Source organism: Labrus bergylta, chromosome 21 (assembly GCF_963930695.1).
Source record: "Labrus bergylta chromosome 21, fLabBer1.1, whole genome shotgun sequence".
NCBI lineage: Eukaryota > Metazoa > Chordata > Actinopteri > Labriformes > Labridae > Labrus > Labrus bergylta.
This window is the reverse complement of record NC_089215.1, coordinates 12,289,451-12,316,470: the sequence shown is the minus strand read 5'-3', so window position 1 is coordinate 12,316,470 and position 27,020 is coordinate 12,289,451. Positions and strand designations below refer to the sequence as shown.

At 41.6% G+C, this 27,020-nt stretch overlaps 1 protein-coding gene across 3 annotated transcripts; it reads left to right on the top strand.

The window, feature by feature from the left end:
• Positions 1-818: 818 nt before the first annotated feature.
• taok2b (TAO kinase 2b) lies at positions 819-26,866 on the top strand. 3 transcript variants are annotated; one of them, XM_065949405.1, is made up of 20 exons: positions 823-1,391; positions 5,195-5,335; positions 7,194-7,265; positions 7,342-7,443; positions 8,003-8,048; positions 8,143-8,239; positions 8,519-8,632; positions 9,880-9,971; positions 10,124-10,217; positions 10,923-11,004; positions 11,615-11,782; positions 12,970-13,176; positions 14,212-14,516; positions 14,684-14,861; positions 14,967-15,095; positions 15,662-15,865; positions 16,105-16,344; positions 21,247-21,459; positions 23,317-23,499; positions 24,138-26,866. In XM_065949405.1, the coding sequence occupies exons 2-20, from the start codon at positions 5,204-5,206 to the stop codon at positions 25,080-25,082; spliced, it is 3,603 nt and encodes a 1,200-aa protein (XP_065805477.1). In that variant the 5' UTR covers positions 823-1,391; positions 5,195-5,203; the 3' UTR covers positions 25,083-26,866. The 3 variants fall into 3 exon arrangements, with proteins under 3 accessions (XP_065805476.1, XP_065805475.1, XP_065805477.1); XM_065949404.1 differs by lacking the exons at positions 21,247-21,459; positions 23,317-23,499; positions 24,138-26,866 and having other exon boundaries at positions 819-1,391; positions 14,973-15,095; positions 16,105-20,204; XM_065949403.1 differs by lacking the exons at positions 21,247-21,459; positions 23,317-23,499; positions 24,138-26,866 and having other exon boundaries at positions 820-1,391; positions 16,105-20,204.
• Positions 26,867-27,020: the final 154 nt, after the last annotated feature.

Here is a 27,020-nt window from a genome sequence, read left to right as displayed (position 1 = left end):
AATGACATTTTGACATGTTGAAATGTAATTTCCAATAGTGAAAACTAAATTGCCACTTGTCAGCCGGACTCATTAAATGTTAAAAGGGCTAGCCATGCAGAGCCTCACTAGTTAACTTGTAGATATTTTGCACCTTACTAGTTAACATGAAGAATTTTAGCTGTCTACTAATTTACTAGTAAATCTTTCAACTCTCTACTCGTAAACTAATGCAGTCAAAGACCTCACTAGTGCAGGAAACTGAGTTTTTTTGTTGTTGTTGTCATAACTATTGCTTGACCCCCAAACATCAAACATCCAAGATCAAATATGTTGTGGAAAGCAGTATGGTGTGATCATTTGCTCCAATGTACCACTTTGTGATGCGGGGTCATTTTGACCCCAGAGGACAACAGACGTTAGTAAATTCAATTTAAAAAAAACAAAACATAGTTCAATCAAATTACCTCAAATTTACTGTAATCATGAAGAGCATTTGATGAATAAAAAACATATGTGACGGCAAAAGGTTGAATTTTGGGTCAGATTGACCCCAGGACAAGGGGACACAAGACATTTGAAGTATGACTTACAGGTGAGTGTGAAAGGTGAAAGGTGAAAGCTTACCAGTTAATCATTATGTCAGGTTGTATCATAACTAATTGAAATGTCAAATCTGTTTTTAAAGAATCCATTCACAAAGGAAAATCACATTTTAGATTTTAACATGTCCATAGATTAAACTCCTCGACCACAACACACGGAGTCGCAGTTGCGGCCAAGGTGCCTGTTTTTCTTCTTTTTTTTTTTTTAGTCCACCGAAGAAGAGCACTTCCGTTTTCCTTTCGGCTCCCGCCCCGCTCCGCCATCATGAAGTCCTGAACAAAAAAAAAAAAAAGACGGATGGGAGTAAAGCAAAATGGGGATATAACACTGACTGGAGATGAAATTCACCGACAACACTAACGAAATGACAGCACACAGCGGCGCAGGGAGCGGACCTGTGTAAATTAATGCACCAGTGTCCCATTGAAAACGTCCCGGGCAGCTCCTGGCGTTACGTTATATAGTTAGCGGCGTTGCTAACAGCAGCCAGAGCTAGCCGCTGATTTTCTCTGGCTCTCTGCTGGTTAGCTGCCTGGCTCGTTTAGCTGGCAGCCGTCAGTCAGCTTGCTGTCACTGTAATTGACTGGCACTTCCCTCATGTCAAGTCTTGCAGACACACTAGCTGTCCAGTTGAGTTGGGAGCATCAGGATGGAGAGCCATTTGAGTAAAAGCATCGACAGGCAGAATGTGGTTTGTTCGTGTTGAATAGACACCAGTGTCGAGGAAAGGGGAGTGAGACCAATAATTTCCAGCCAGGCCAGTCGGCTAGCTTCAGGGCTAGCTACAGTGGATCCCAAAAGCCACGGTAAGACATGTTATAAATCATTCAGCATGCTAAAGCAGCCTCCTGCATCAGTTTCCAGCTCGTCTTATTACTCCCACATTTTTTTGCATTTTGACATTGACATAAAGGCTTGTTGTTGGCCCTGCACCCTGAACACCCGGGCAGCCTGGAGTTGTTGTTGTTGTCGTCGTCGTCTACTTTTGCATATATGTCATTCTTTTTATTCGGAGAGCAAAAGCAAAGGTAGCCTAATTGACCAGTCAAGTGCAAAACGCCATGTATGTGAGCTGCACACTGCAGCTGCATGATACTGATGCTGCCACCTGTCTCAGATCATTTACTCCACCGTTTCAGCAGGAAAGAGCAATTCACATTGTGTTTCCCATTTAGATTCCCAGATGGATTCAAGGTTGTAAAAAAATAAAAAATCGTATGTTGTGTGGAGGTTGATCTTCGGATGAAACCACATGACTTGCATTTGCTGCCTCATTGTTGAAGACGGCCTTAATGAGGAGGTATAAAAATACACAAGAGAGGTTGCTTTTGGACTTGGTTGCGAGATTTAGAGAACAGAGATGCATGCTTCCTCTTTGACTGTTACAAAATGTCCGTAAACAAAAGTCTGATCTGGTGATTATTATGTAGTGTTTGGAAACACTGACACCAAGGCCACATTGTTTTGTGACTGAGAATGTATGAAAAATAAATATGCAACATGTGAAACATTGCCAAAATAATTGTTTGAAATTGGAAAGATCAGCTAATATATCTCATGCCAGGCTGTTAACCTGACGGTGACCGCAACTAGATAACTAGGATGTTACTGTCTGCACTACAGCTTCACATACAGGTAGTGGTGCAATGGATCAACATTTCACAGTTCGGATCAGATCATATGTCATGGATCGGATAGGATTTTGGATCTGCCTTAAAAATATATTTGTAATAGAACTGTTCTACTTCTCAGCTACCCCTGACTTAAATTGTGCATTGTAAAAAAAAAAAAAAACACTACAAATGAAAATGCATCTCCATGATTCTTAAGAATGCATAAACTCCTCAGATTGTAAGCAGTTAGATAAACCTGAACTCCCTGTTTATTCAGAAATCTAAACATCTTCATCAACAGAAACATCTTCACAATTACAGAATGTGTAACATCAACTTTACAAACACAACAGAATAATACGTTTGCTGTAATCTACAAAAACACGTTTTGTTTTCTTGTATGAGCTTGGGGAATATTGAACAGGTAACATACACACACCGTTCATTTAGCCCGTGTGTGTGTGTGTGTGTGTGTGTGTGTGTGTGTGTGTGTGTGTGTGTGTGTCTGTGTGTGTGTGTGTCTGCTCATGCAGCGCTTGTGATTCACACATAACAGGAAGTGTATGTTTAAGGACTATATCTTCAGTTTTTGGAGCTAACACAGGGCTCTGTAACAGATTTTATTTTTGGCTAAATAACCAGCAACAGACCACAGCAGTAACGTCACTGATGTTTAGTTTGTGATTGATGTTATAAGCAGCCACTAGCGGATACCTGCATGACAAATGCAGACACGGTAACATGAAATGGAGAAAAGTCAAAGCGTGAAAAATATATATTTTAAAATCCTAAAAGTTCTCTTCCTATTTGTACAGTGGATCCCCATTGCACCTACACACACTTCTTAAACACTTTCTCCTTTTCAAAGAGACTCTGCACGGTGATTTAGCAGAAGTACATTGATCTTATGCCATATTGATACATATTCTATCGATCCAAGGATCACGTGTGGCCTGATCCAGGGGGGGTGATCCAAAATGGATCAGGTTCAGCTGTGATCCATTTCGCCACTACTTACAGGCAGATAATACGCACAAATAATACTTTATTAAAATATTTTTAGTCTCCTAGTCTCACTTTTAAAAGGTGAGACTTATTTACATACACAAGCACCACAGGCGCTCCAACTCAGTCTAATCAGGCTTAAACGGCGAGTTAAATAATGTTTCATGTCTTCTGAAGTAGTAATCATAAAGACAAGGCGACATGATGTTATCACATTGCAGTAAAGTAATAATCCCAGATTTTTACGATCCTGTGAGTGATTATCATTTCCAATGCAAAATAAAGGGAATTTCCCAACAACCCAAGAAACAGAATTCTGCACGTCAGCTAATATGAATAGAAGAGATATGAAAGCAGCTAATTGAGAGGTACAACTTGAGTCTGTTAGCCTTTACATTGCTTTATCTGAGTTTCCTTCAGCCACACATTTATGACAGACATTCTGCCCTCAGTGCTTCCCTGTTATGAACATCACTCTTTTGGTTGGATTTCCATAATTGGTCAGAAAAAACTTCTGATGACCTTTCTAGAGAGATTTGAAACTCTGTTTTGGTTACAGGATTTATTGCACTGAAAACAAAGGTAACACCTGACACATGATAAGCAAACCATGGACCTGCCAAACTGGAACTAGGAAATGTAATCTCAGTTTGGAAGTTATAGTCTGCTGCTTTTAAGAGGCATTTCTTTGTATACCAGAGCAAGACAGGGAAACTTCCCCTCCCTGATGCTGTCAATGATTCTGTTTTGTGTCTTTGTTGATCTCAGAAAAAGACAAAAAAATCCAATCCAGTTTGCAGGGGAGAAAGACAGGAACAAAGTACAAAGCTTTTTCATCATGAATTTGACAGAAAAACCCATTACAATTCATAGAATGAAATGTAAGAACAGATACAGAATTACATGGGAGCTGTGAAATTGATCACGTTATCATTATGATGATATGAATACTCACATTAAAACACTTACTGCATTGAGAAAATAAATAAGAAAAAAATATTTGACAATGCGTTCGTACTCAGCATGCGTTAACAGCACTGCTTTAAGTTCACACCACTATGATACAGCCAGATGAAGCTTTAGCTATTGGTACCTATTAAGTGTTAAAAAAACAACAGCATTCTGGATATAGATGGGACAAGTTTCCAGTAGGATAAAAACTGAGATTGAGAGCTGATGAGCATTCTTTTTAGAGAATCAGGGCAGATGCTTGAAATAACAATTTAGCCGATTCCTATACCGACATTTGTTTCATGAATGCTTTTGGTGCAAGACACCTACAATGCAAATGTGAATTTGCAGATGTGCCGACGTCTGTCAGCAGGGCCAATATTGGCCCCACACACACACACACACACACACACACACACACACACACACACACACACACACACACACACACACACACACACACACACACACACACACACACACACACACACACACCAATGCATTCATACATGCTGTCCACCACTGAGTGTGTCGGCTAATGAAGGAGCAGTTCGGACATAACATGTTCAAATCACTTGTAGAGAGGATTGTTAACATTGAAAAACCCAAATGTTTAAATATTTGTTTTGCTTTATATTCCTGGTAGAGAAACAGATGGATGATGAAGGATGAATGAACGGGTGGGTGGGTGGATGGTCATTTGAAGCGATGTGAGCCAACACACATTTGCATTTTTATCAATTTGTATGTAAAAAAGTACTCCAAACAGGACTGTACTGGATATTTAAAAAAAATACTACTACATACTATACTACATCAATGACATCAATGTTAATAGTTTCCCCAAGAGATTTAAACCTTTTCAGTAAGATGTGACAATTCAGTTGATCCTTGTTTAGTTCAACAAATTGAATGGTTAATATACAAAATAATACAAAAGGTAATAATGCAGCGTCCCTGTTACCTAGGTGACTCAAGTTCCCAATGCATATATGTCAGTGTGATTGTTCCAACTCGGTGTGTCTCCTTGCCCTCACCAGGCGCTGGCCATGCCATCGAGTGTGCGGGCCGGGAGCCTGAAGGACCCGGAGGTGGCTGAGCTGTTCTTCAGGGAGGATCCTGAGAAGCTCTTCACAGACCTGAGGGAGATCGGACATGGAAGCTTCGGAGCGGTCTACTTCGTGAGTTCACTTTTTAGTGTTTCAGTCTGTAAAGATCAAGGATGTACGCACCACACTGTATGTATGCAAAATGTTCTACAGCTTCCTGTAGCCCTAAATGTTTGTTTTGAATTATATGGATAGAAGTGTTTTAATTTAAATTCTTATTCATTTTAACGGTGCAGGATTATATTTAACTTTAGTTCTTGGAGGCCGAAAGGTTTTACGACACATCATTTATTAGAAGAAGAGAGAAGAGAATAAATCAGATAGGTGAAGTTTGCAGGTAAAACTTAGTGCTGAACAAAACTTTAGAATATGATAATGTACATCTAATTATTTGCAACATGATGATTAATAATGTTGAACATCTGCACCTATATTCTTGAGTACATAGGAAAAAAGTACAACAAATACATTCACATTGAAAGTTTTTATTGGCAGGTTGATCTTCTCTTTCGCTCGGTTCTGCTTTTACTCATTGGAAATGTAAAAAAAAAAATTCTGGAGCTGATTTTTGGTTCATATCGTGTTCTTCTCAGGAGTGTGAAGCTCGCTAGTGAGGTGTTAGATTATTCATCATGGTTTTTTTAGATCAAAATACAACTGAACTTGTTACTTCCTACTTTGGAATTTGGGATCTGCTGACTCATGAATCATGGAAGTCTTTCAATATTCATGTATAACTTAAAACATTAATTAGATTAAGATATGATAATGAAACTATCAAAATGATCACTGGTACCATCTCCATCTTTATCGTAGTGTTACTTCTATTGAGATAAAGTCACTGTGTTGTTTCGGCTCTGTATTAGAGTGGCTGATGGTTTATAAGAAGGTAACCAAGAACAACAGAGGAGAATAGCTGACAGACGACGATGAAAGTGAAAGATTGTGTCAGAGATTACATTCTCATGGGGTCCCATTGAGGGATGAAAAGTGTCAAGAGAAAGAGAGAAGGAAAAAAGGTATAAACATGGCAGAAGTCAAGGACAAATAATGTGGATGTGTTGGAAGAAAAGGCCTGTTTAATGAAGGGTGAAAAGGAGCTAGTGATGGATGAAGGGATCAACCACAGAGAGAGAGGAAGAGAAGAGGCTCTGCAGAAATGTTTGTTTTATGTATCAGTGATTTTCTTCAGTTGACCTGAGGTAAAAATGTCTGAAAAATCCCTGAGTTCTCCAGTGTTTGCACCCAGAAATACAAAACGGGAGCATCTCTGCATTATAAAAGACTGTAGCCCCTTTCACACATGCACTCCGTACAGTTTCTGTGAAAAGGAATTAGGCCAACCTGCTGATCCTGATCTCTTCCTGAGTTTCCCTTTCACACATGTCCCTAACAGCGGGAGGTTTCCGCTGTCATATGGAGAAGGGGTCTCAGGAGGCAGGACATGACGTAAAAAAGGACGCTGCAGAAATCACAGTGCAATGTTTAAAACATATCCAAGATGGCGAACGAAGCGGCAGAGTCCGGCTCTGTGATGACAGTATTTGCCTGAAGTCAATACGAAATGTAGTTGGACGAATTTACAGTTTTGACGAAAGAGTGAAAAAGAACATTCCTGCAAGTATTAAAGAAGATGAAGCTGCCCCGTTTCTTGCACGAAGATACCACGAGTTTCCACGTCTTCACCACCACTCATGGTGAATTTCTGGTGACAGTAAGCTTCTGCGTTCACACATCGGCTTCCCCTTGACGTCTTGCTGACTAGGAGGCTTGCTGAAAAAATTCTGGAAAATATTGGGGCTGAATAATTCAGCCTTTATTATGGGACATTTTCAGTTGTACAGTGCATGTGTGAAAGGGGCTATAATTATTATATTTTATTTATTATTACTATTCTGGTTCATCATTTTTCCTTACCTTTCCACATTAGGCTCATGACATCCGCACCAATGAGGTGGTGGCCATCAAGAAGATGTCCTATGGCGGCAAACAGTCCAATGAGGTATGACAGCTGTCTTTATCCTTCACCACATGTAGAAGTGAGAGCAGTTATATGATTGTGATTGTTAATGCTCTAGAAATGGCAGGATATCATCAAGGAAGTCAAGTTCCTCCAGAAGCTGCGCCACCCAAACACAGTGGAGTACCGGGGCTGCTACCTGAGAGAGCACACAGCATGGGTGAGTTGTGTGTGTGTGTGTGTGTGTGTGTGTGTGTGTTTCATCTTTGTGTTTTATTGCTGCAATGTTTGAGATAGATGTGATAAAAGGGGGAATTAGAGAAGTCAAAACTCCAGATTGCCTTCCTCCACAGTAAATGATCTGTTGAGGGTTTAATGTTTTTTTTTGCTCTGGAAAAAAACAAGACTGAATGAAACAAATCAAGTTTTTTCCCCTTCTTATCCCCAAGACTCCTGGAAAAAAATCTGCCAGTTGTCCAATTGTATTTTTTGTAATCAATGCCCACTAAATGTAGACGATGCTGTTACATCTGGTGCAAACTTTCGGATATGCAAAGAACTTTATTTTTTAGCAGGACATTAAATCTCCTTTCTGGGCTGCCCCTTTTTCAACATCACCTCTCACACTTCATTGAACTCTCAGGGAGTACTGCCTCCTTTTTAAACAAGAAAACACTTCTCCATTCAGGAAAAGTTTGACTCGTCTTGAAAATCAAGTGTCCTGTTGCATAAAGCTTCTTAAATATCCTGTGCTCTAACACTCCCTGTCTGTCTCCTAGCTGGTGATGGAGTACTGCTTGGGCTCAGCTTCAGACCTCTTAGAAGGTAAGTGGGAGACAAGGGTTAGGTGATAAAGTAACACAAATGACTCGTTCACATACACAACGCCGCATTTCCCCTATTATCTCTCTTCTCACAGTCCACAAGAAACCCCTGCAGGAAGTGGAAATAGCGGCTATAACCCATGGTGCACTGCAGGGATTGGTGTATCTTCACTCTCACAACATGATTCACAGGTAACCACTGTCCCTTTTCTCACTATCTGTGTTCACTCACTCTCCTCGCCCACACTTCGGAAAAGAGACAAAACAAATCTAGTGGAGAAGGCACAAAATGTGCTGCCCAGGATACATTTATGCAATGGTGGTTGTGCTCCACACACTGTACAGCTACACAATTTGGACCTCTGCCTCTATTAAATATCGTTCTTATCTTTTTAGTCTTTCTCACAATTTGTCCTGACCAGGCATTTTCTTTTCTCTGATCATTTCTCTCTCTCTATCTCTCTCTCTCAGGGACGTGAAGGCAGGAAACATTTTGCTAACAGAGCCAGGTCAGGTCAAACTGGGAGATTTTGGCTCCGCCTCCATCGTTGCTCCAGCCAATTCCTTTGTGGGAACACCTTACTGGTAAGACATCAGACATGTTACTCACTGCAGCATAATGTTCCTCATTAGATTAGAACAGACACCTCTAGAGGATTAACAAGAATTACTACAAATTGTGATCCAGCAGAGCATGCACCTTGTCCCTCTTAGAGGATTATAAGATTATCAAAAGGGTTGATACAGTTTGAAGAAAATACTTAGGAAAAATAAGTACCGTATGTCTATGTTTCATAATAATCCACTTACAGCTGTTTTAAGTATTAATGCTACAAAACCTAGTTTTGGTTGATTTACTGAATTTGTGCCATCGTTGTTTCCATAGAAACAGGCTGTGGGGTTAAAACTGCAGTTCCCAGAGTTCCCATAGGGTAGTAAATGTTTTTTGGATGATTGGGGTCTCGTTTTGTAGATGCATTCTAAAATGAATCGTTGACCGTCCTCACATTTTATGAAGGAGTTAGCTAATCCTCTCTCTTCTATTGGCTTTACAACATTTCATGCCTACACTGCCGATCGTAGTGGATGAAATGATGAGAGGAGGCCTCTTATCTTTACCCGCTTCTTTTCCTGATCCTTCATGATTGGTTTATCCTCAAACTTGTTATTTCTTTTAATAACAACACATGTTAAATGTTGCATACCTTACAATGCACACTACTACTCAAAACTCTTCAAAACATCACTCTGAAGCCTGCTAGTCACTGATCTCATTCTAACGTAGATTAATTTCTGATTGAAACTGTCAAACACAATCCTCTTTGGGAATTGAATAGTGAAGATAATATTCATAAATAGAAATCCCATGGCTTTGTACTGTCCGTATGTTATCTTTTAATATAGAACTGGGTCAATTCATGTTTCTATCTTTTATGAATGCAATCTGCAACAACTCCATACAGTTAACAAATAGTTATATTCCAAACAATAACTTCAGTACTAATGCCACTATAAAATAACTCATACATAAGCTTAATAACATGCAGGTTTAATTTTTATGTTACACCTTGTTTGCATTAAGGGAATAGACGTCAGAAAATGCAACATCATTTGTGACGATCCTCACCCCAGTCACAGAAAGAAGCTTCAGTTTCATGTGCAACCCACCAAACTTTAAATATCCGACTGCTCGCCTCCGTGGCTGTGCTTTATTTATGCTGTTGTAGACATTGACTCTGACTGTGCGCCCTGAGGTGCTGTTCTCTGTTGGTCCTGGATCAAAGGAGAAGAGCTGAAAATGGCTGACTTGCTTTGTTGTCTCCTCCATGTAGGATGGCCCCTGAGGTGATCCTGGCTATGGATGAGGGTCAGTACGATGGCAAGGTGGATGTGTGGTCACTTGGCATTACCTGCATAGAGCTGGGTAAGAAACAGGCAAAAAAAAAAAAAAAACAGCACAAGTGTGTTGTTTTATTCATTTCTATTGTTTGTGTTCACAAATCTGAAGACATTGTACTTTCTCCTCTCCTTCTTTTCTGTCTTTGTCTTACTTTTCTATGTTTTGTCTCTCTGCAGCGGAAAGGAAGCCTCCTCTGTTCAACATGAATGCTATGAGTGCCTTATACCACATCGCCCAGAATGAGAGCCCCGTGCTGCAGTCCAATCACTGGTGAGAGTCGATGAAATGTTCTTTTAGAGACCTAGAGACGAGACCTTTGTTACATAGTGAGTTTGAGTTCTGATGCCCGTGATCATTTTATAAATGTTGCTTCTATAAAATACTTTTTGAGGCCTTTTCAACAAACTGTCAAAGATGGAGGATCAAATTAATTTATTCTTTTATATCATTTAACCAGGAAGTCTTCAATTAGCCAGAATCAAATTAATCCACTGCAGATATGTGGCTGTCAGTATTTTCACCTTACTTTTTTTGAAGTTTACTTCAGAAATGAATAGATCCTTTGTTATTTGGTAACTGCAGATTAAACTGTCTTAAATCATTGATGAAATCTAAGAAACTGTAAAGTCCAGTCTGTAAGACGCACATATATTTTTTATTTTTAAAGTTGTCTGCGTCCCGTGTATCAATGCAAAAAATATACTAGTATGAAATGCTGAGACATGAGCTAGAAGACTAGAAAAGGTCTATACAAGCTCAAGTCCATTTACTCAACCTGAGCTTTTTAAAACTGGCCCCATTTATTGTGTATTGCAAGTGGCCACTTTTCTCCCTCATGAGTTTATAATCCTGCAAGTCTTAAGAAAAAATGAGAAACATAAAACTTGAATGGATGGATCGATGTTTCAGTTGGACCAACACAAATGTCATTCCTATGCCAGCATTGCTTTTCTACTGACTTTTTGTCATTTTCAGGTCCGATTATTTCCGCAATTTTGTGGACTCCTGTTTGCAGAAGATCGCCCAGGACAGACCTACCTCTGACGTGCTGCTCAAGGTACAACACACAACGAAAAGATCTGTCTGGTGATGAACATGCAGCAGTTTGTTGAGGGATAAATGTCTACATTTGTTGTTTTCTGTTGGCTCGAACACTTCCATGAAAAACAGGCTGGCTGATTGATGATGGGAAACAAAAGATCTGATCAGTTCTCAAAGAATGTGAAAGTGTGAGGAACAACCATAATCAGGAAAAGAACAGCTAGGATTTTTCGTTTAATGAAATATTTGATGACCATTCAATATTTAGTTTAAAAAATGTTATATTTTATTTGTAAAGAAATGTCAACATTCTTCTCTTTCTCTAAAATATCTTTGTTCACTCTTATGAAACTTCTTATTATCAATCTTATCGTCTTTGAGTTGTGAAAAAAAACAAAAAAGCATTTGATGACATCATCTTGTTACCAGTGGAAATGGTGACCAACTATTTTGTGACACTTTCTGATATTGTACAACAACAACAACCAACTACTCAGTGATTACGGCTTCACATTAGTGAATCCTAACATCCAGGGATTCAGATCCCAGAACATCAGAGTCCTGTTTCTGTTGAATAATTATCATGTCACTGTCCATTCTGTCTCTCAACTCTTCCGTCCACCCAGCACCATTTCCTATGCAGAGAGCGTCCCATGACAGCTGTGATGGACCTGATCGCCCGCACTAAGGATGCTGTCCGCGAGTTGGACAACCTGCAGTACCGGAAGATGAAGAAAATCCTCTTTCATGAGGCACACAACGGTCCAGCACCAGAAGGAGGGGAAGAGGAAGAGGTAAGAAGGGGAAAAGGAGAATAGAAGAGGGAAATAAGGTTTTAAAAAAGTTGGAGGATCAGTGACTGATGAATTTAATACTGTGAACAGTAGGTTTATATTTTCTTTACACTAGGGATTGCCCGGTTGAGTTTGGCTTTGATCCCAATCTGAGTCCTTTTAACAACTGCAGAGTTAATATCATTTCATGTCATAGTAAAGGGATCGTTCCCTACATTCAGAGCAAAAATGTCATTATGGCAGGGTGCCTGCGTTAATAAAAGAGGAGTTTGCACCCTAAAAGGCTCCTCGTTCATCTGGAAATGTGATTCAGACTTGCAGTCCACTGTAACGTTTGTCCGAGTTCTTTGGCAACTTAAAGCATCAGCTCAACTCATTTATTTCAGCAAGTCAAACAGGCACACAGCCAAGAGTGTCCACAGATTTTATAAGACAAAGACATCACTGGCTAAGAAGCTTATTACATTTGCATCATGTGCAAAACTTGCATAAATCTTTTGTGCATCTGATCTGAAAAAATCCAACATTTCATTTTTAGTACATATGACCCAGCCTTGATGTAGACACACAGCGTGCACAGTACATTTTGGATTGTGGATTCCTTTAATGGTCTGATTTTTTTTTTTCTAGTGTGTGCATTTCCTCATAATCATGCATTGTGCTGCCATGTATTGCATTTCCTGCTAACCAGACACATGAAACAAGGAACTTTAACTGTATTTCACATGTTCCTGTAAATGTGAAATCACTACTCCAGCTCAAACTCTGAAACCGAGTTCCAGGTGTAACTGCGACATTTGTAGGAGTCCAGTCAAACAAAAGTTAAAGATGAGTGATTTCTGTGAGAGAAGCATGTATCAGGTTCTGGAATGGAAAAGAGGTGTTTAAATCCGTCCTGCTTTTGTTTTGCACATGTCATCATGTATGTAGTGAACTCAGACCCCTTCCTCCTGATACAAAGCCCTTTGTTTCCAGCAACTTTAAACTCCAGATGGTTGTTCCCCAAAAAGGAAACAAAGGAATTCAGAGAATGTTCAGCTCAGTTTCTCTTCAGTGTTAGCCTGTTTCTCACTTCAGTATAATTCATATTTAATCTATGTCTGAAACTGCAAGAAACCTAAATCATCATTATGCTCCCCCAAAAACCTTTGAAGCCTTTGGACTAATCTTGTTTCCTTTGCCTGCAGGATGTGGAGCAGTACATGCTGCGCACCGGCACAGTCAACAGCATGGAGAGCTCCCACTCTCTGCCTTCCATGTCCATCAGCGCCAGCTCCCAGAGCAGCTCCGTCAACAGCCTGGCAGACGGCTCCGATGACAGCGGGGAGATGGCCATGATGCAGGAGGGCGAGCACACAGTCACCTCCAACAGCTCTGTCCTGCACAAGCCCCTGGTCAGTCTGAGTGTTGCTCTGTCTGTTGGGTAGATAAACTGAGCAGGAGGTTTCTTCCCTCTCAAAACTCTTTGTTACACATTGAATATCCAGTTTTACAAATGTATTTATTTGTATTTAAGAGAGAATAGCAGCACTTTTCACACTTTGTCTTCGATATTTGAGATATTTGATAAAAGTACCCTGATTAAACAAGTATATATTCCATACAGGAACTAGACTAGGAATGTCCCTTTTTAAATGCGGTTGTTTGTTTCTTTGAGAAGAACATGTAAATTGGCTGCATTTGGTTCAAAAGGGAAGATGTTCACACACCAGTTTTTAACATGCAGATTTGCACCACCTACAGGAGATGACAGGTAATAGCAGCATCACTGTAGACCGTCTATTTTCAAACCGCCCCTCTTCTCTCTCTGTTTGAAACACCCTCCTCATTGAGAGCCAAACCAAACCACTGTGTTTGAAGAGGGAGTGGGTTGGTAAATCTAAAAATGGTTAGTCTGCTCCAATGTTGCCTTATTGAACAAGTGCAACTGAATGGAGTTCACCTTGGGAGATGCTCTATAAATGAAAGTTCTGTGTTATTACTGTACAAACGTTTACTTTGTATTCAGGATCTAATGAATCCTTTTCTGGTCTGGATATTTATTTTGAACCAGTTGTATATTTACAGGTTTAAGTAGCTTATATAACTCATAATATGGACTGATTTGATTGAGTCTGCCTCACTGTTTTTATGATGTCCATTATTATTTGTGTGCGATGAAACAATGGTAACAAAAAGTTCCTGATTCCAAGGGAGTGAGGGGAGTTTGTCCCAAAGCTTGCCCTGTATTTGCATGTGTGTAACTTAAACAAAGTTAATTTTGTGACAGAGAATGAGTGGGGGAGAGTACAAATTTTTCAAGTTTTGAAGCGATTTACCAAAGCTCCAAACAAACTTGAACAATCTATATATTTAATTTGTACTGCTAAAATGACATTAAGCTAAAAGACTTCAATTGAAAGTTCCTATTTTTTGTCCCCACTATGCAGAGCCATGACAACATCTATGATGATCCCTATCAGCCAGAGGTCGAGTTACATCGAGAGGCCTCATCTGCTGCTGGTGGTGTAGGAGGAGGAGGAGGAGGAGGAGGAGGTGGTGGTGGTGGTGGTGGTGGTGGTGGTGGAGGAGGAGGAGGAGGAGGAGGAGGAGGAGGAGGAGGTGGTGGAGGAGGTGGAGAAAGGAGACGTCGTCGAGGCAGAGACCATTTTGCCACCATCAGGACAGCCTCACTCGTCACTCGTCAGATCCAGGAACATGAGCAGGGCTCGGCTCTGAGAGAACAGATGTCTGGGTAAGGTTCAGCAGTTTCAAAGGGCCTTACAGGGACTTCTTTATAAAACTAGAAATAAAACAGACACCCCCCATCGCAATAAAAACCCTTCATTGAAGTCCTTGTTTGAAATAAAAGTCAGTTTTATCTCAGAAGAGTCTCTAACTTCCTGCACGGTCACCTCTCAGGTATAAGCGAATGCGGCGGCAGCACCAGAAGCAGCTGATGGGCCTGGAGAACAAGCTGAAGGGAGAGATGGACGAGCACCAGCTGAGACTGGACAAAGAGCTAGAGAACCAGAGGAACAGCTTCTCCATGGAGGGAGAAAAACTGTCCAAGAAACACCAGGTCATCCTGGAGAAGGAGGTGAGCTGCTGGAGGAGGAATGAGTGAGGGTGAGGCGGAGAGAAGGATCAGAGCCGTTATGTTAATGAGACTGTGGGTGTTTGTTTTGTTCTCCCTTTTTTTAAGACAAAGGCGGTCTTAACTGAGGAGAAGAAGTTCCAGCAGCACATTCTGGCCCAGCAGAAGAAGGAGCTGACCAGTCTGCTAGAGTCCCAGAAACGACAGTATCGCCAACGCAAGGAGCAGCTCAAAGAGGTACGTCTACTTTTAGTCATGCTGTTTTTTGCCAGTCAGTGAGCTAACACACGAGTATTTATGTGCGGAACTCGGCTCATTCTGATCATATATACCTTTTTACATGTAACTTCTTCTTTACCCTGCGACTTAAAACGAGTCCTGCATTTCACTTACACCTGTAAAGGTGAAATATTGTTAGGAGCCCCCCCCCCCCCCCCCATTTAAGATTCACATTATGCTGAAATATACATCTGGTTGTTGGGTACCTCTGAATTAGACCATCCCTCTGGCCACTTTTGGCAAACATATGAAATAAAATAAATAATCAGAATTTGTAATATTGTCCTATTTGGTTACAAAAAAATTGCAAAAATACTCTATAGTGTGGATGCAAATAAATTCTCTGGCATCAACTTTAGTGATTCAAAAATACATTTTAACAGAAGGTCAATTTAAATAGTTGGTTTGGGTAACTGTAACACCCATAAACGTACAAACAGCATTATTCTGTCAGTTTGACATTGATCTGATACAGCTTACATAAAGATTGGCTGTTAACTAGTTGTGATGTATTTTCACTTAAGGAACTGAATGAGAACCAGTCGACACCAAAGCGGGAGAAACAGGAGTGGTTGGTGCACCAGAAGGAGTGTCTGCAGCAGCTGCAGGCGGAGGAAGAGGCGGGCTTGCTGCGGAGGCAGAGGCAGTACTATGAGCTGCAGTGTCGCCAGTACAAGAGGAAGATGCTGCTGGCACGCCACAACCTGGAGCAGGACCTGCTCCGAGAGGTACCCTTCTTTTTGGCAATGTCAGGAATGGATCAACAAGTCCTCCCTCAAACTGATTTGAAGCTTAATCTTCTCTATTTATTTCATTTTTGTCTTAAAACATCTGAAAAGCATAGTCAGTGTGAAAATGTCACATACTGTATATTTACAGAAAAGTGGATTTTGTAATAAGTGTCCTGCCCTCAATATATTACAACTTCCTCCCCTCTTCCTCTTCATCATCTCATTTAATCCTCCAGGAGCTGAACAAGAAGCAGACCCTGAAGGACCTAGAGTGCGCCATGCTGCTGCGTCACCACGAGTCCACCCAGGAGTTGGAGTTCCGCCAGTTGGGTCTGGTGCAGCACACACGGGCCGAGCTGATCCGCACGCAGCACCAGACGGAGCTCACCAACCAAATGGAGTACAACAAGAGGCGCGAGCAGGAGCTGCGTCAGAAACACGCCGTGGAGGTCCGCCAGCAGCCCAAGAGCCTCAAAGTGAGTGAGAGCAGCCAGAGCCAGGGGTCTCCTGAAGAGGGGGGGAGCCCCGCGACAGGGGGGCAGAGTGAGGCGGGGGAGCTAGAAATGGAGGGTGAAGACAAGTTGAAAAAAGAAAAGGGGGTGTTAGCTGAGGAGATGTTGGATGGTCAGGAGGAGCTTGTGTTTGAGGTCGGAGATGAAGCTGGTGAGGGGGTGAGAGAGTCTACGGTGGAAAGGAAACATGAGGAAGGTGAAGATGAAAAACCAAAGAGGGAGGATGAGGAGTGTAGAATAAGCGAGGAAGGGGTAGAGGAGAGAGAAGTAGAGGAGAGAGAAGTAGAGGGGGTACTGTGGGAGTATGAGGATGACCACAGTAAAACAGCACATGCAGACACAGATGATGAAGAAGAGACGAGGGGTGTGGCCGATGGATGTCCATCAGAGCTCTTCTTGTCCCTGACCCCAGAGAAGAGACGACTTAGAGAGCGAGACATCGATGAGCTCTCAGAGTTTTATTTCCCTGACGCTCCTGAGCTGGAGCCCACTCAGATCTCCCCTCCTCCTCCTCCTCCTCCCCCTCCCCCCGCCCAGACCTCCCTTCCTTCCTTGTTCTCTCATGCCATTTGCTTCCTCCTCTCCATGTCGGCCGCCGCCCAGCCCTCCAACTTCACCTTTCTACTCCTCTCCATCTTCCTCCTCTCGCTCCGCCGCTCGCCTCCTCTGCCCTCAGTGGCCTCGCTGCTCCTCTCTGCCGAGCTCGCTTTCTTGGCGCTCTTCTTCTCGTACCTCTTCCTCCGCTCTTGCTGCTCCCTGTCTCTCTCCACCTACCTGTCGCTTAGCCTCTGGGGGAGTTGCCTCTTCAGTTTAGGTCTCTCATTCAGTCTGGGGATTTACTACATCCCCATGATTCTGATCTCCGCCTCCTTCCTCAGCTCCCCTTCCCTTTTCCTCTCTCTTTACCTACTGGTGGTGCTCGTTGTCCGGCCGGCCCGAGACTTCTTCCAGCACGCACCTCGTAAAGTAAACCGCCTTTGTATGCGCGTCCTTTTCCGCCTTCCTCGCCCCCTGTTTGCCATGTGCCAGTCTGTTTTGGGCGGTATGGCTGAGCGGAATCTCTATGAGATGTTTCCAAAAGCAGGGCGCAACTGGGGCGTGCGCCAGTCCAGGATCCCTGTCCCCCTAAAGAGCCTGCCATTAGAGTTTCAGGCTCGCTGCACCCACTCTTATCCCTTCGCAAGGGGTCTTCTCTGGGTGAGGCGGTTCTGCAGACGCCCCCTAGGGGTCCTGGCAGATTTAGCTAACTCCATAGTGCTAAAACTAGCTGCACAGCTCGTTGGCAAGCTGCCGCTAAATGTCCGGATGAAACTCCAGACTGTAGGCCTCTTAAAGAAGGAGGCCACGAGCAGGCTGCCCCGTCTACTGCCTAGGGAGGTGAGAGAGATGAGGGAGTGGAGGAGAGAGAGAGAGAGGCAGAGGAGGGAGGATAGGGAGAGGCTTTATCGTGAGGAGGCGAGGTGGGAGTGTGCGTTAAGAAGGACCTCATCTGGAAGGTTTGTCAGGGGGAAAATTCGGCCGTGGAGATAAACACGCAGCCAAAAGGAGAGACAGAAACACATGTGCTGGGGTTGTGTGCGCGTGTGTGTGTGTGTGTGTGTGTTATCATGCCTTATGTTCCATTGTTCAACCATCGTTTGTGTGTCTTTTTTGTTTGGGCCAACTTGTCTCGATTGTAACATTTTTTTGTTAAATATGAGACATATTTTAACCCTGCACAGGTCCTGCTGGCTGAAAGTGATTTTGGCTGTTTAAAGCTGATCCAAACATTCATACGTTATGTTGAAGTCAGTGAGCTCTTCATAAACAAACACACCAAACCCAGTGAAATTTTAACATTTCATTATTTTGCTTTTTGTGAAAGTTCCTTTAAGTTTTTTTTTTTTATTATTATTTTATTATTTTGCTCTTAATTTGTAAGACAGATCTTTTAATGGTTATTTTTTAGACCACTTTTGTGCAATCTTTATTTTGTTTTTCTGGTCTTATTTCACCGAGTGCACTGTTACCTCAGTGCTTTGAACAAATATTATATATACAGTGTTGCTTAGCGTTATGGCTATCATTTCACTCCCCAAAGTGAATACTGTGAAGAAAGCAATCATTTCACTAACATCACCCTGAACACTAGTTCTCACACTCGATTAAAGTGCAATGAATGCCAAGCAGAAAAATCACAGGTGAGAACATCCTGAAGCAACATGATTTGAGGTGAAAGTAGATTTAAAATCATAACCTGGAGCCATTTAGCTTAAACTGTTAGCAACAAGTTCTTCATTTTATGTTATTATATCCTTATGATAATATCAATGATACAACTCATTACTTATTATTCATATCAGATTAAAACATTAGCTTTGACATTTTAGTTAGATATTGTGATTTTATTGCACTTATTATGCAATATTATTTTTATTTACCATGTAAACATTTTCATATCTGTCCCTTTATAAGAAATACTTACGAAACAAAGTTGAGTGCCTAGCTGTAACTGTTAGCAAAAATACTATAAATTTATATCTGAAGAAAATTAAGCTTTAGAATCGTAATAAAACCTTTTTAAAAATGTCAATGCAACTTTATTTATATGAAGCCATATAGACAATCTTTTGAGACATGCAATCATACAATGAGTCCAAAGATTGAAGCAACTACTGAATGTGAAAGTAAAGAAGAGATCACCTAAGAATAGCAAACATCTGTCCAGCCTTGCACTGCCCCAAAAATGCTGAAATATGCCTGATATGGCTGAACACATCTCTGCAGTCCATCTGCAGCAAACATTTTATTCGTTTATGATTTAAAAAAAAAAGAAAAACGGAAAAGTGAAGAACTGCCCTTCACAAACAACACAAGTGTTAGAGATTTCTTCTAATTTCTTGTTTTCTTCAACCAAAAGTCCTTCAACCCCAAAGTCATCCAGTTCATTTAAAAACACATGACAAAGAAAAGAAGTGATCTGTTTTGAGAAGCTTGAACCAGGGAGTATTCAATGTTTAATGATGACTTTGGCTTTAAAAATGACTGAATGGATGACATACCAATGAATCATTTCAGAAAGACTTCAGACCAAAAAGAAACTTGACAGTTGATATTGTTGTTTATAATCTCACGTTGTGGAGTAGTAGAAGAAATGCTCTGATGACTTCTTGATTTAAATGAAGTGAAACGATCAATGAAACGCAGCATAACAAGCATCGCTCTGAGAGAATAAGGATTCAATCTTTTGAATCGGCCTATGTTTGAATGAAACCTGGTTCAGAGTCAGACGTGGAAACTGCTTGATGCTCATAACTGCTCATTATGTAATAAGACGCAAAGTTCCATGTATGTAAAAGAAGGATATTTAAGATTTATACATTTATAAACCAGGTTTAATACAGAGTAGGAAACGTTAACTGTATTTGACCAGCAGGAAGTGAATCAGCTGATTTTAATTTTGAGCGTAGCTTTGAAAAAAAAACAAAAAAAAAAACACCACCAACATTGTTTTATTTGAATGTAACTTATTTGCCATTGATTTCCATTGGAGTTCCAGTTATTTCCATGCTCCTCTGTTTGTTTACATGTTGGTATTCTGTTTTGTCTGAGAGTTCTATCACTTTGAGTTTTTTTTTTTAAATATATTTAATTGATGCAGTATTTATACATCTAGTACTGCATTGTTGTGTTCGGCAGCCATTCGTTCTCCTTTGATCCTAAGTTCCGCTGCATGAGTGTTTGTGTACGTATGGCTGACTGTGCTTCCAAGCATAGAAACGTATTTTGTCATACCTTCAGTTTTTTTTTTCTTTACACAAAAAATAAAATATTTTGTGTGGAAATCATTGTCTTGTTTGTTTTTATGATTTTTGTTTCCATTATTTCCATTACATCTCATTTGTGGACCTTTTCCCTGATTTTATCCAACAGTATTATTACATATTTATTTGTTCACCCACCCTTCCCCCTATCATCACATATTTTATATCTGTTGTCATATACTGTGCCCTTCCCTTCCTCTTAAACCTACCAGAAATAATGAAAGCAGGATCTCTTACTGAGTCTTACTTTACAACATAATATTTTGACATTGTTAAGTGGTGAGTTGAATCATCTGAGGCCTCAAAAGAAGGCTGTTAAATTTACATGTAGGTTTTATGACTAGTTTGAAGTTCAATGTGGGTGTAGAAAAAGTGCAGTGATTTGTAAAAGAAGGATTCTTCATGTCAGTCACGACTAGCAGAAAGGCTCGAATGATGAAGGAAACCACTTTTTTCCCTTTAGATACCAGCACCTATTAATCAAGTCAATTAGTTAGTTGGTTTTATGAAGCTGCAGACGTTTGTTTACATTACGTGTGTGAACAGCCCTTTCTAGTAATTCTCACCTGACAAAACAAAATGTATTTTTCAGTCTGGTGGGTTAAATGTAGACTTCAATTCTTTGTATGAGTCAGTTTTAATGTCAACATATTCTCAAACATAATTGGGAATTCCGACTCTTTGATATATAGTCTGCATTGCTTTAAAGTCTTTGTATTTTTTCATAGTTATTTTGTTTCCAACTTTAAAACATTCATGCTTTATGTAAATTGTTAACGGACCACTTCCAATAAATGGAAAGAAAAACACAAATTAGAAATTGATATCAGCAGACACTTAAGGTTTTGTATTTAATTCAAAAATTTCCAAAACTGAATTGAATTATAGTTTTTTTTATTACAAGCAGAAAGATTTGTAAAAAATACTAAAAGATAGATTCTAGTCACTTAACACAATGTGTCAATATTCAGGTTATTTCCTGATTTCTTTAAAATCACATATTCATTTATAAATAGGGAACTCTTTAGACGAGCTGCCTGCATCTCTCTTCTCTCTCCTTCAGTCCAAAGAGCTGCAGATAAAGCGTCAGTTCCAGGACACGTGTAAGATCCAGACCCGTCAGTACAAGGCTCTGAGGAACCACCTACTGGAGAACACGCCCAAATCGGACCACAAGGCCGTGCTGAAGCGTCTGAAGGATGAGCAGACCCGTAAGCTGGCCATCCTGGCAGAGCAGTATGACCACTCCATCAATGACATGCTGTCCACACAGGCTGTGAGTAAGGCAAGAGACGTCGTTCACTACACACACGCACCACACCACCACTGCCGTGCCTGGCCCAGGAGCCGTCCTGCCCGCCCGCCCGCCTGCTGCTCGCCCGCCTGCCTTCCTGTCTGCCCGCCAACGAGCCTCATCCTGCTCCCTCAATGTTTATCACCAACTTAACTCATGTTTACCTGTTTTTACACCAAACGATGTCCACCATCCTGTTGCCCGCCCAAGTTCTGTGTAAGTCCTCTCCAGTAAAGAGGATCAATGTGTTTAAAGTTCAAACAGAACTTAAAGACTAAAAGCCATGATATTGAACCACACAGTGACACTAAATCAGTAAAATCAGTTCATCTTAAAAAAAAGATGTCCAAATTAAATGGTATTGCTCTGGTAAAGAAAAACAAAATCACAGATGAATACATGTTGCCTACGTTACTATCAAGGCAGCTGGATTGTCTGGATTTGGTCACTGAGCTCATTTTTGATTTGCTTATATTTTAAACGATCAAACCTCTGGTTCTCGGCCCAAACAAACGTTGCATAATCCCTGATGAAATCATCATGTCATACTTCTCTCAGGTGGATTTCCCCCTTTAAGGTCCTGGATTATCCCTTCAAGCTTTCATATCATATCACATGACCTACAATATAATACATGGGGGTCATATTTAAGTCCAGCTCCACATGAAGATGACAGTGACCTGAGATACTCCTCACTCCTGTCTCCATTATGGACTGGATGTAAAATAATGGTAAAGGGTGGAGGCTGGAACACAAGGAGTTTTATATATTTTTTTACTTTACCTGATGGTGCTGATTTGAGGAGGGTCTTTAGTTTGATCAGATCTTTCTACTGTGATAACTTAAAAAAAAACGAAAAAATATATAACGACTACATTCGACGTGTTATATCCAAAGAGAAGCTGTTTGTTGATCATGTTGATAGTTTGTTCATGGTTATGGTAAAATGTCCAAAAATCCAAACTATGAGATGTGACAGCTGAACATTTAACAAGTATTATTAAAGTAAGTAGTAGTCTGTTAGGACTAAACTCCTCACTCACCCCCTGCTCTCTGACAGTCGGACTCTTCCACACTCTAATCCCGGGCTTTTAAATGATTGAAACATAGTCGGGGTCGGATGGGTCGTTATAAACCATCTTTTCCTATCGGTGATATAACGCACTGTGCTACTTTTAATTACCTCCCATGGCAGCCAGCCACGTAAGCTCGGTAAGCCAAATCCCCGCTGCCCTTGTTTGTCCGCACATCCACTCCTGCTGTTGTTTAAGTCTCTTTTGGGAAGGTTTCCAGCTCACTGATTAAAACTCCATCCCGAAGGTCAGAGAAAGAAAAAAAAAAACAGGTTTTAGATGAAAATCTTTTGTGTTTTTAGAAGAAGTTTTAATCTGTTTCCTGGAGCTGGGCGTAGAGCACGACATCTCACACACACACACAGGTCAAAGCAGTTCAAAACACTTTGTAGCATTTTACTAGATTCACTTTTTGGAATTATATCTGAATAGTCAATTACGTTTCATCCCACCAACAGTATTTCTGCCATGTTTGCTGTAATAGTCTGACATTTACAGATTTATTTTTGTTTCAAAGTTTCTTTTAAAGACAGCATGTGGAGGCCAAGACTGAACAAACTCACCTCAATAAAAACAACATAGATTAAACAAAACTCTAAACAATCTGTTTCTCACTCTCCTGATCCTCTTCTCTCTTTATATTTTTTTATGTTCCTCAAACTCTTCCTCTCCCTTCAACACTGAAGCACAGTTTCTGGTTTAAACAATTGTGCCAAATCCATTTGTCATCACACTCCCTCTTGTTTTTTTTTCTTCTGACTCTTAGCTGCGATTGGATGAGACTCAGGAGGCGGAGTACAAGGTGCTCCGGATGCAGCTGCAGCAGGAGCTGGAGCTGCTCAACGCCTACCAGAGCAAGATCAAGATCCACACAGACACGCAGCACGAGCGGGAGGTCAAGGACCTGGAGCAGAGGGTGTCCATCCGCCGTGCGCTGCTGGAGCAGAGGGTTAGAGGCCTTTAGCAATTCATTCTGTGAATGCAAAACATGAAAGCCTGTCATGAGTTTAAGGAAGCCAGCCAGGAGAAGTGAAGAAGATTGTAAACTGAATATCACAATCTTAACAGTGGACCGCTCCTGTTAGCGTTCGCATCGATAGCTCTTTTGATATTCAGATATAACTCTAAGCTGTTCTTTCTACCAGCTTTTTCTGCAGCCTCTGTAGTGACCTGTTCCAGCACTAAGTCCTCCTGACAGCAGTTCTGGAGCTTTCAGTCGCATCGCAACTTCTTCTATAAGGACTTTTGGTCCACCTTAGCATAAGTTCATTTTTCAAATGTGAGTGGACTCTACACGGTCCACTCACTTGATGTCCCAGACTTTTCAAATCCCATCATATCCTTTCTTCAGAACATGAAAAAAGAGTATTTATGTTTCCATGACATTACGGACACTACAACTGTTAAAACGATTGTGTGTCTGACCATGAACCCAAATACAGTTTGTAAATTGAGAATTTGAGTGATTTAGAGTTTCACTTCGCTTAAACATAAATAAATGACGTGGAAAATATCTGAACTCATCTTATAGCCCCGATGAAAAATGATTAACATTGTTTTTTAAGTGTAAATCTGCTTTCTTCCTAGATCGAGGAGGAGATGCTGTCTCTGCAGAATGAGCGCTCTGAACGTATCCGCACCCTCCTGGAGCGACAGGCCAGTGAGATCGAGTCCTTCGACTCCGAGAGTTTGCGTCTTGGCTTCAGTAATATGGCTCTGTCGGGCATCCCGAGCGAGGCCTACCCCATGCAGGGGTACTCCAACGTCCCACCCCCTGTCTCCCGCTCCGCTGGACACTGGAGCCATGGCCTGCACCCGCAGATGGCTCCCCCCCAGCAACACTCCCGCCGCAGCCACAACAGCAGCAGCAGCAGCGGCATCAGCAGTGGTAGCGGAGCCAGCGACCGCCGCAGCGAGTCTTCATCCTCCTCCCACGCTCTTGGACTGGCTCTGGGTCTGGGGCGAGACAGCCGGGAGATGCACCACTCGTCCCGCTCCTCCGCCTCCTCTTCTTCTTCCTCCTCCTCCTCTTCCAGCCACCACCAGCGCCACCACCTGCCCCAGCACTACCACCACCAGAGCACACCGCAGCTGTACCGGGAGCGCGAGAGGGATCGGGACCGCGATAGGGAGCGGGAGAAGGAGAGGGAGCGGGAGTGGGCTGGAGTGCGAGGCTCCGGCGGCGACCTGGCCCACCCACACCCCCTGCCCTTCTCCCATCACCTGCCCTCACGCTCCTCCTCCCAGTCCCTGGCCATGCTACCTCCCCCGCCACCTGCTCCTCCATCCATCTCCGGCCCGTCCTCCTCCTCCTCTTCCTCCTCCTCCTCACAGGGGGGGATCTACAGCGGCGCTGGGCTCGGTGTACGCGGTGCCCCGAGCCTGATGGCCCTGAGGAACAGCCCCCAGCCTCTGAGGAGGACGGCTTCTGGCGGTGGGCCCGGAGGAGCTGGGGGCAGCGACGGCGTCTTGAGCAGAAGTACCTCAGTCACTTCACACATCTCCAACGGCTCCCACATCTCCTACTCGTAGATGAGAGGAGGAGGGCAGCACAGAGGGAGGTGATTTAGGAAGGTAGCTATCACAGGCTGCATCTCAACACTCTCAGCTTCACACCTCAACTTGTGCCCTTTTAATGGGGCTGACCTTGACTGTAAGATTAGCTGAAATGTAAAGGATTCGGGGTCAACGAGAGAGGTTGAACTGACAGTTTTGAGCTGCACCCTGCTTCTTCAGACTCAGGGTGGCTTGAGAGGTTTTCTCCCATTCTCACAGGTGTAAGCATAGTAGGGAGGAATGTAACCACCTGTGAAACCACCAGATTTAGGTGATCTCAGATGTTGAAAAAAAAGAGAAGGTTTGTGTTCAGTGTTTTTATCTTTGTTACCGCCTGTATAAAATGAAACAAAAGTATGAAAGGAGCTGCCTTTTTTTCCCTCCACGAGCTGCGGAAAGAGAGACGGCAGCCATGTCTTCTTCTATGATGTTCTTTGCTGGAATGGAGAAAGCTGGAGGACAGGATGGAGGGAAAAAGGGAAGAAAACTTGTTTTTTTTTGCATTGTGTTTGTTCTTGTATGTGGTTGGTAGTGTCCAGAATATATCTAGCAAGCACTCTTAAGTTCTGCTCCAGGTAGGGAAAGGGGAGAATCAAAAAACATGGCTGACTTTAGTCTCCAGCTCCTGCTGACACTTTTTATTGATTTACTGTTGTTGATTTTTTGTTTTTATATGAAGTGTATACAACCCACAAAAACAAGTTGCTTGGAACGTCACCAATGCCTTTAAGGAGTCCTTAAAGGGGATGTCCTGCCATCAAAGTTTTTATTTGATGACTGCAAGATGATTTAAAAAAAAATACACCGAATGTTTGTAAAGGCGAGAGACTCTGTTCTAAAAATGCAGCTGGAATGAGGAGAAACATTGTGTGGATATGTACAAACAAACACCAAAAACAAGCTTTCCAGCATCCATGACATATTGAGTATCTAAACAAACCTAGGTGTCTATGGGAGTCACTTCAATGCATGAGATAGATGTACAAAAAAAACAAACAAAAAAAACATTTGTAAACATGACCAAACACATTTGAAATGTACCGTACCTGTCCAAGTTTCACTGGCATTTAAGATCACTCGTCCCACACTTTTTGATCTCTTACTGTACATATTTATGGTAAAAATGAAAAACAAAAACAAGTCATTGGTTTTATAGAGTAACAAAGATAATGATAGTAATTTTGATATTATTCAAATGAGTACGGGACTCAAGAGTTAGAAGTGGAAAAACTCCAACTGCATTTTCTATAGGTGTCAATATTACCATAATTAATCCTGATGTTATTGTTGTTGTAATCATGTTCACAAAGGGCCCACTTTTGACTCCAAAAAAAGCTGATAAAAAAACTGTTGCATTGTCAGGTATGGTGTGTTCAAGGTATTAATGATTATTAATAAGAGACGATTATTAATAATTGTTAATTATTTATGTATGTGTCGAGCAGTGACGTCTGGTTATATTGCCACATTTTTTTTAAAGACAAAACGACGGAGTTTTAAAAGGACATCCCACATAAAGTCTGACCTCCTTCTCTTGGACTCTCAGAGAGACTCAATGATTTCATAATTGGGCACTGGAATGTAAATGCTGGTTTTCCCTTTTTGTTTCTTTATTTTCGGTTCAGGGGGTTTACCTTTCAACGCAGTATCTCACAGGAATCTGCACAATCGTTGTTGATAATCTGAGCATGTGATCAATGCGAACGAGCTGGAAGTGTGTGGTGAAGAAGGAGAAGAAAAAGGGACGGGTGTTGACTGAGCTGCTGTGATCCTGCAGCAGCAGTGACCGCAGTAACCCGTCCCCACACTTAAAGACACCAATCAGTGTTTTCCTGGTGCACATGAGGCTCCTGAAGACTCTTTTTTTTTTTTCCTCCCTCTTTTTGGGTCATTTACTTGAAGGGGATTAGAAAT

Coding starts and splice junctions, on each gene's coding strand:
- taok2b (XM_065949403.1), top strand. CDS start 5,204: ATGCCATCGAGTGTGCGGGCCGGGAGCCTGAAGGACCCGGAGGTGGCT. Junction 5,336..7,193: donor GCTTCGGAGCGGTCTACTTC/GTGAGTTCACTT, acceptor TTTCCACATTAG/GCTCATGACATCCGCACCAA. Junction 9,972..10,123: donor CATTACCTGCATAGAGCTGG/GTAAGAAACAGG, acceptor GTCTCTCTGCAG/CGGAAAGGAAGCCTCCTCTG.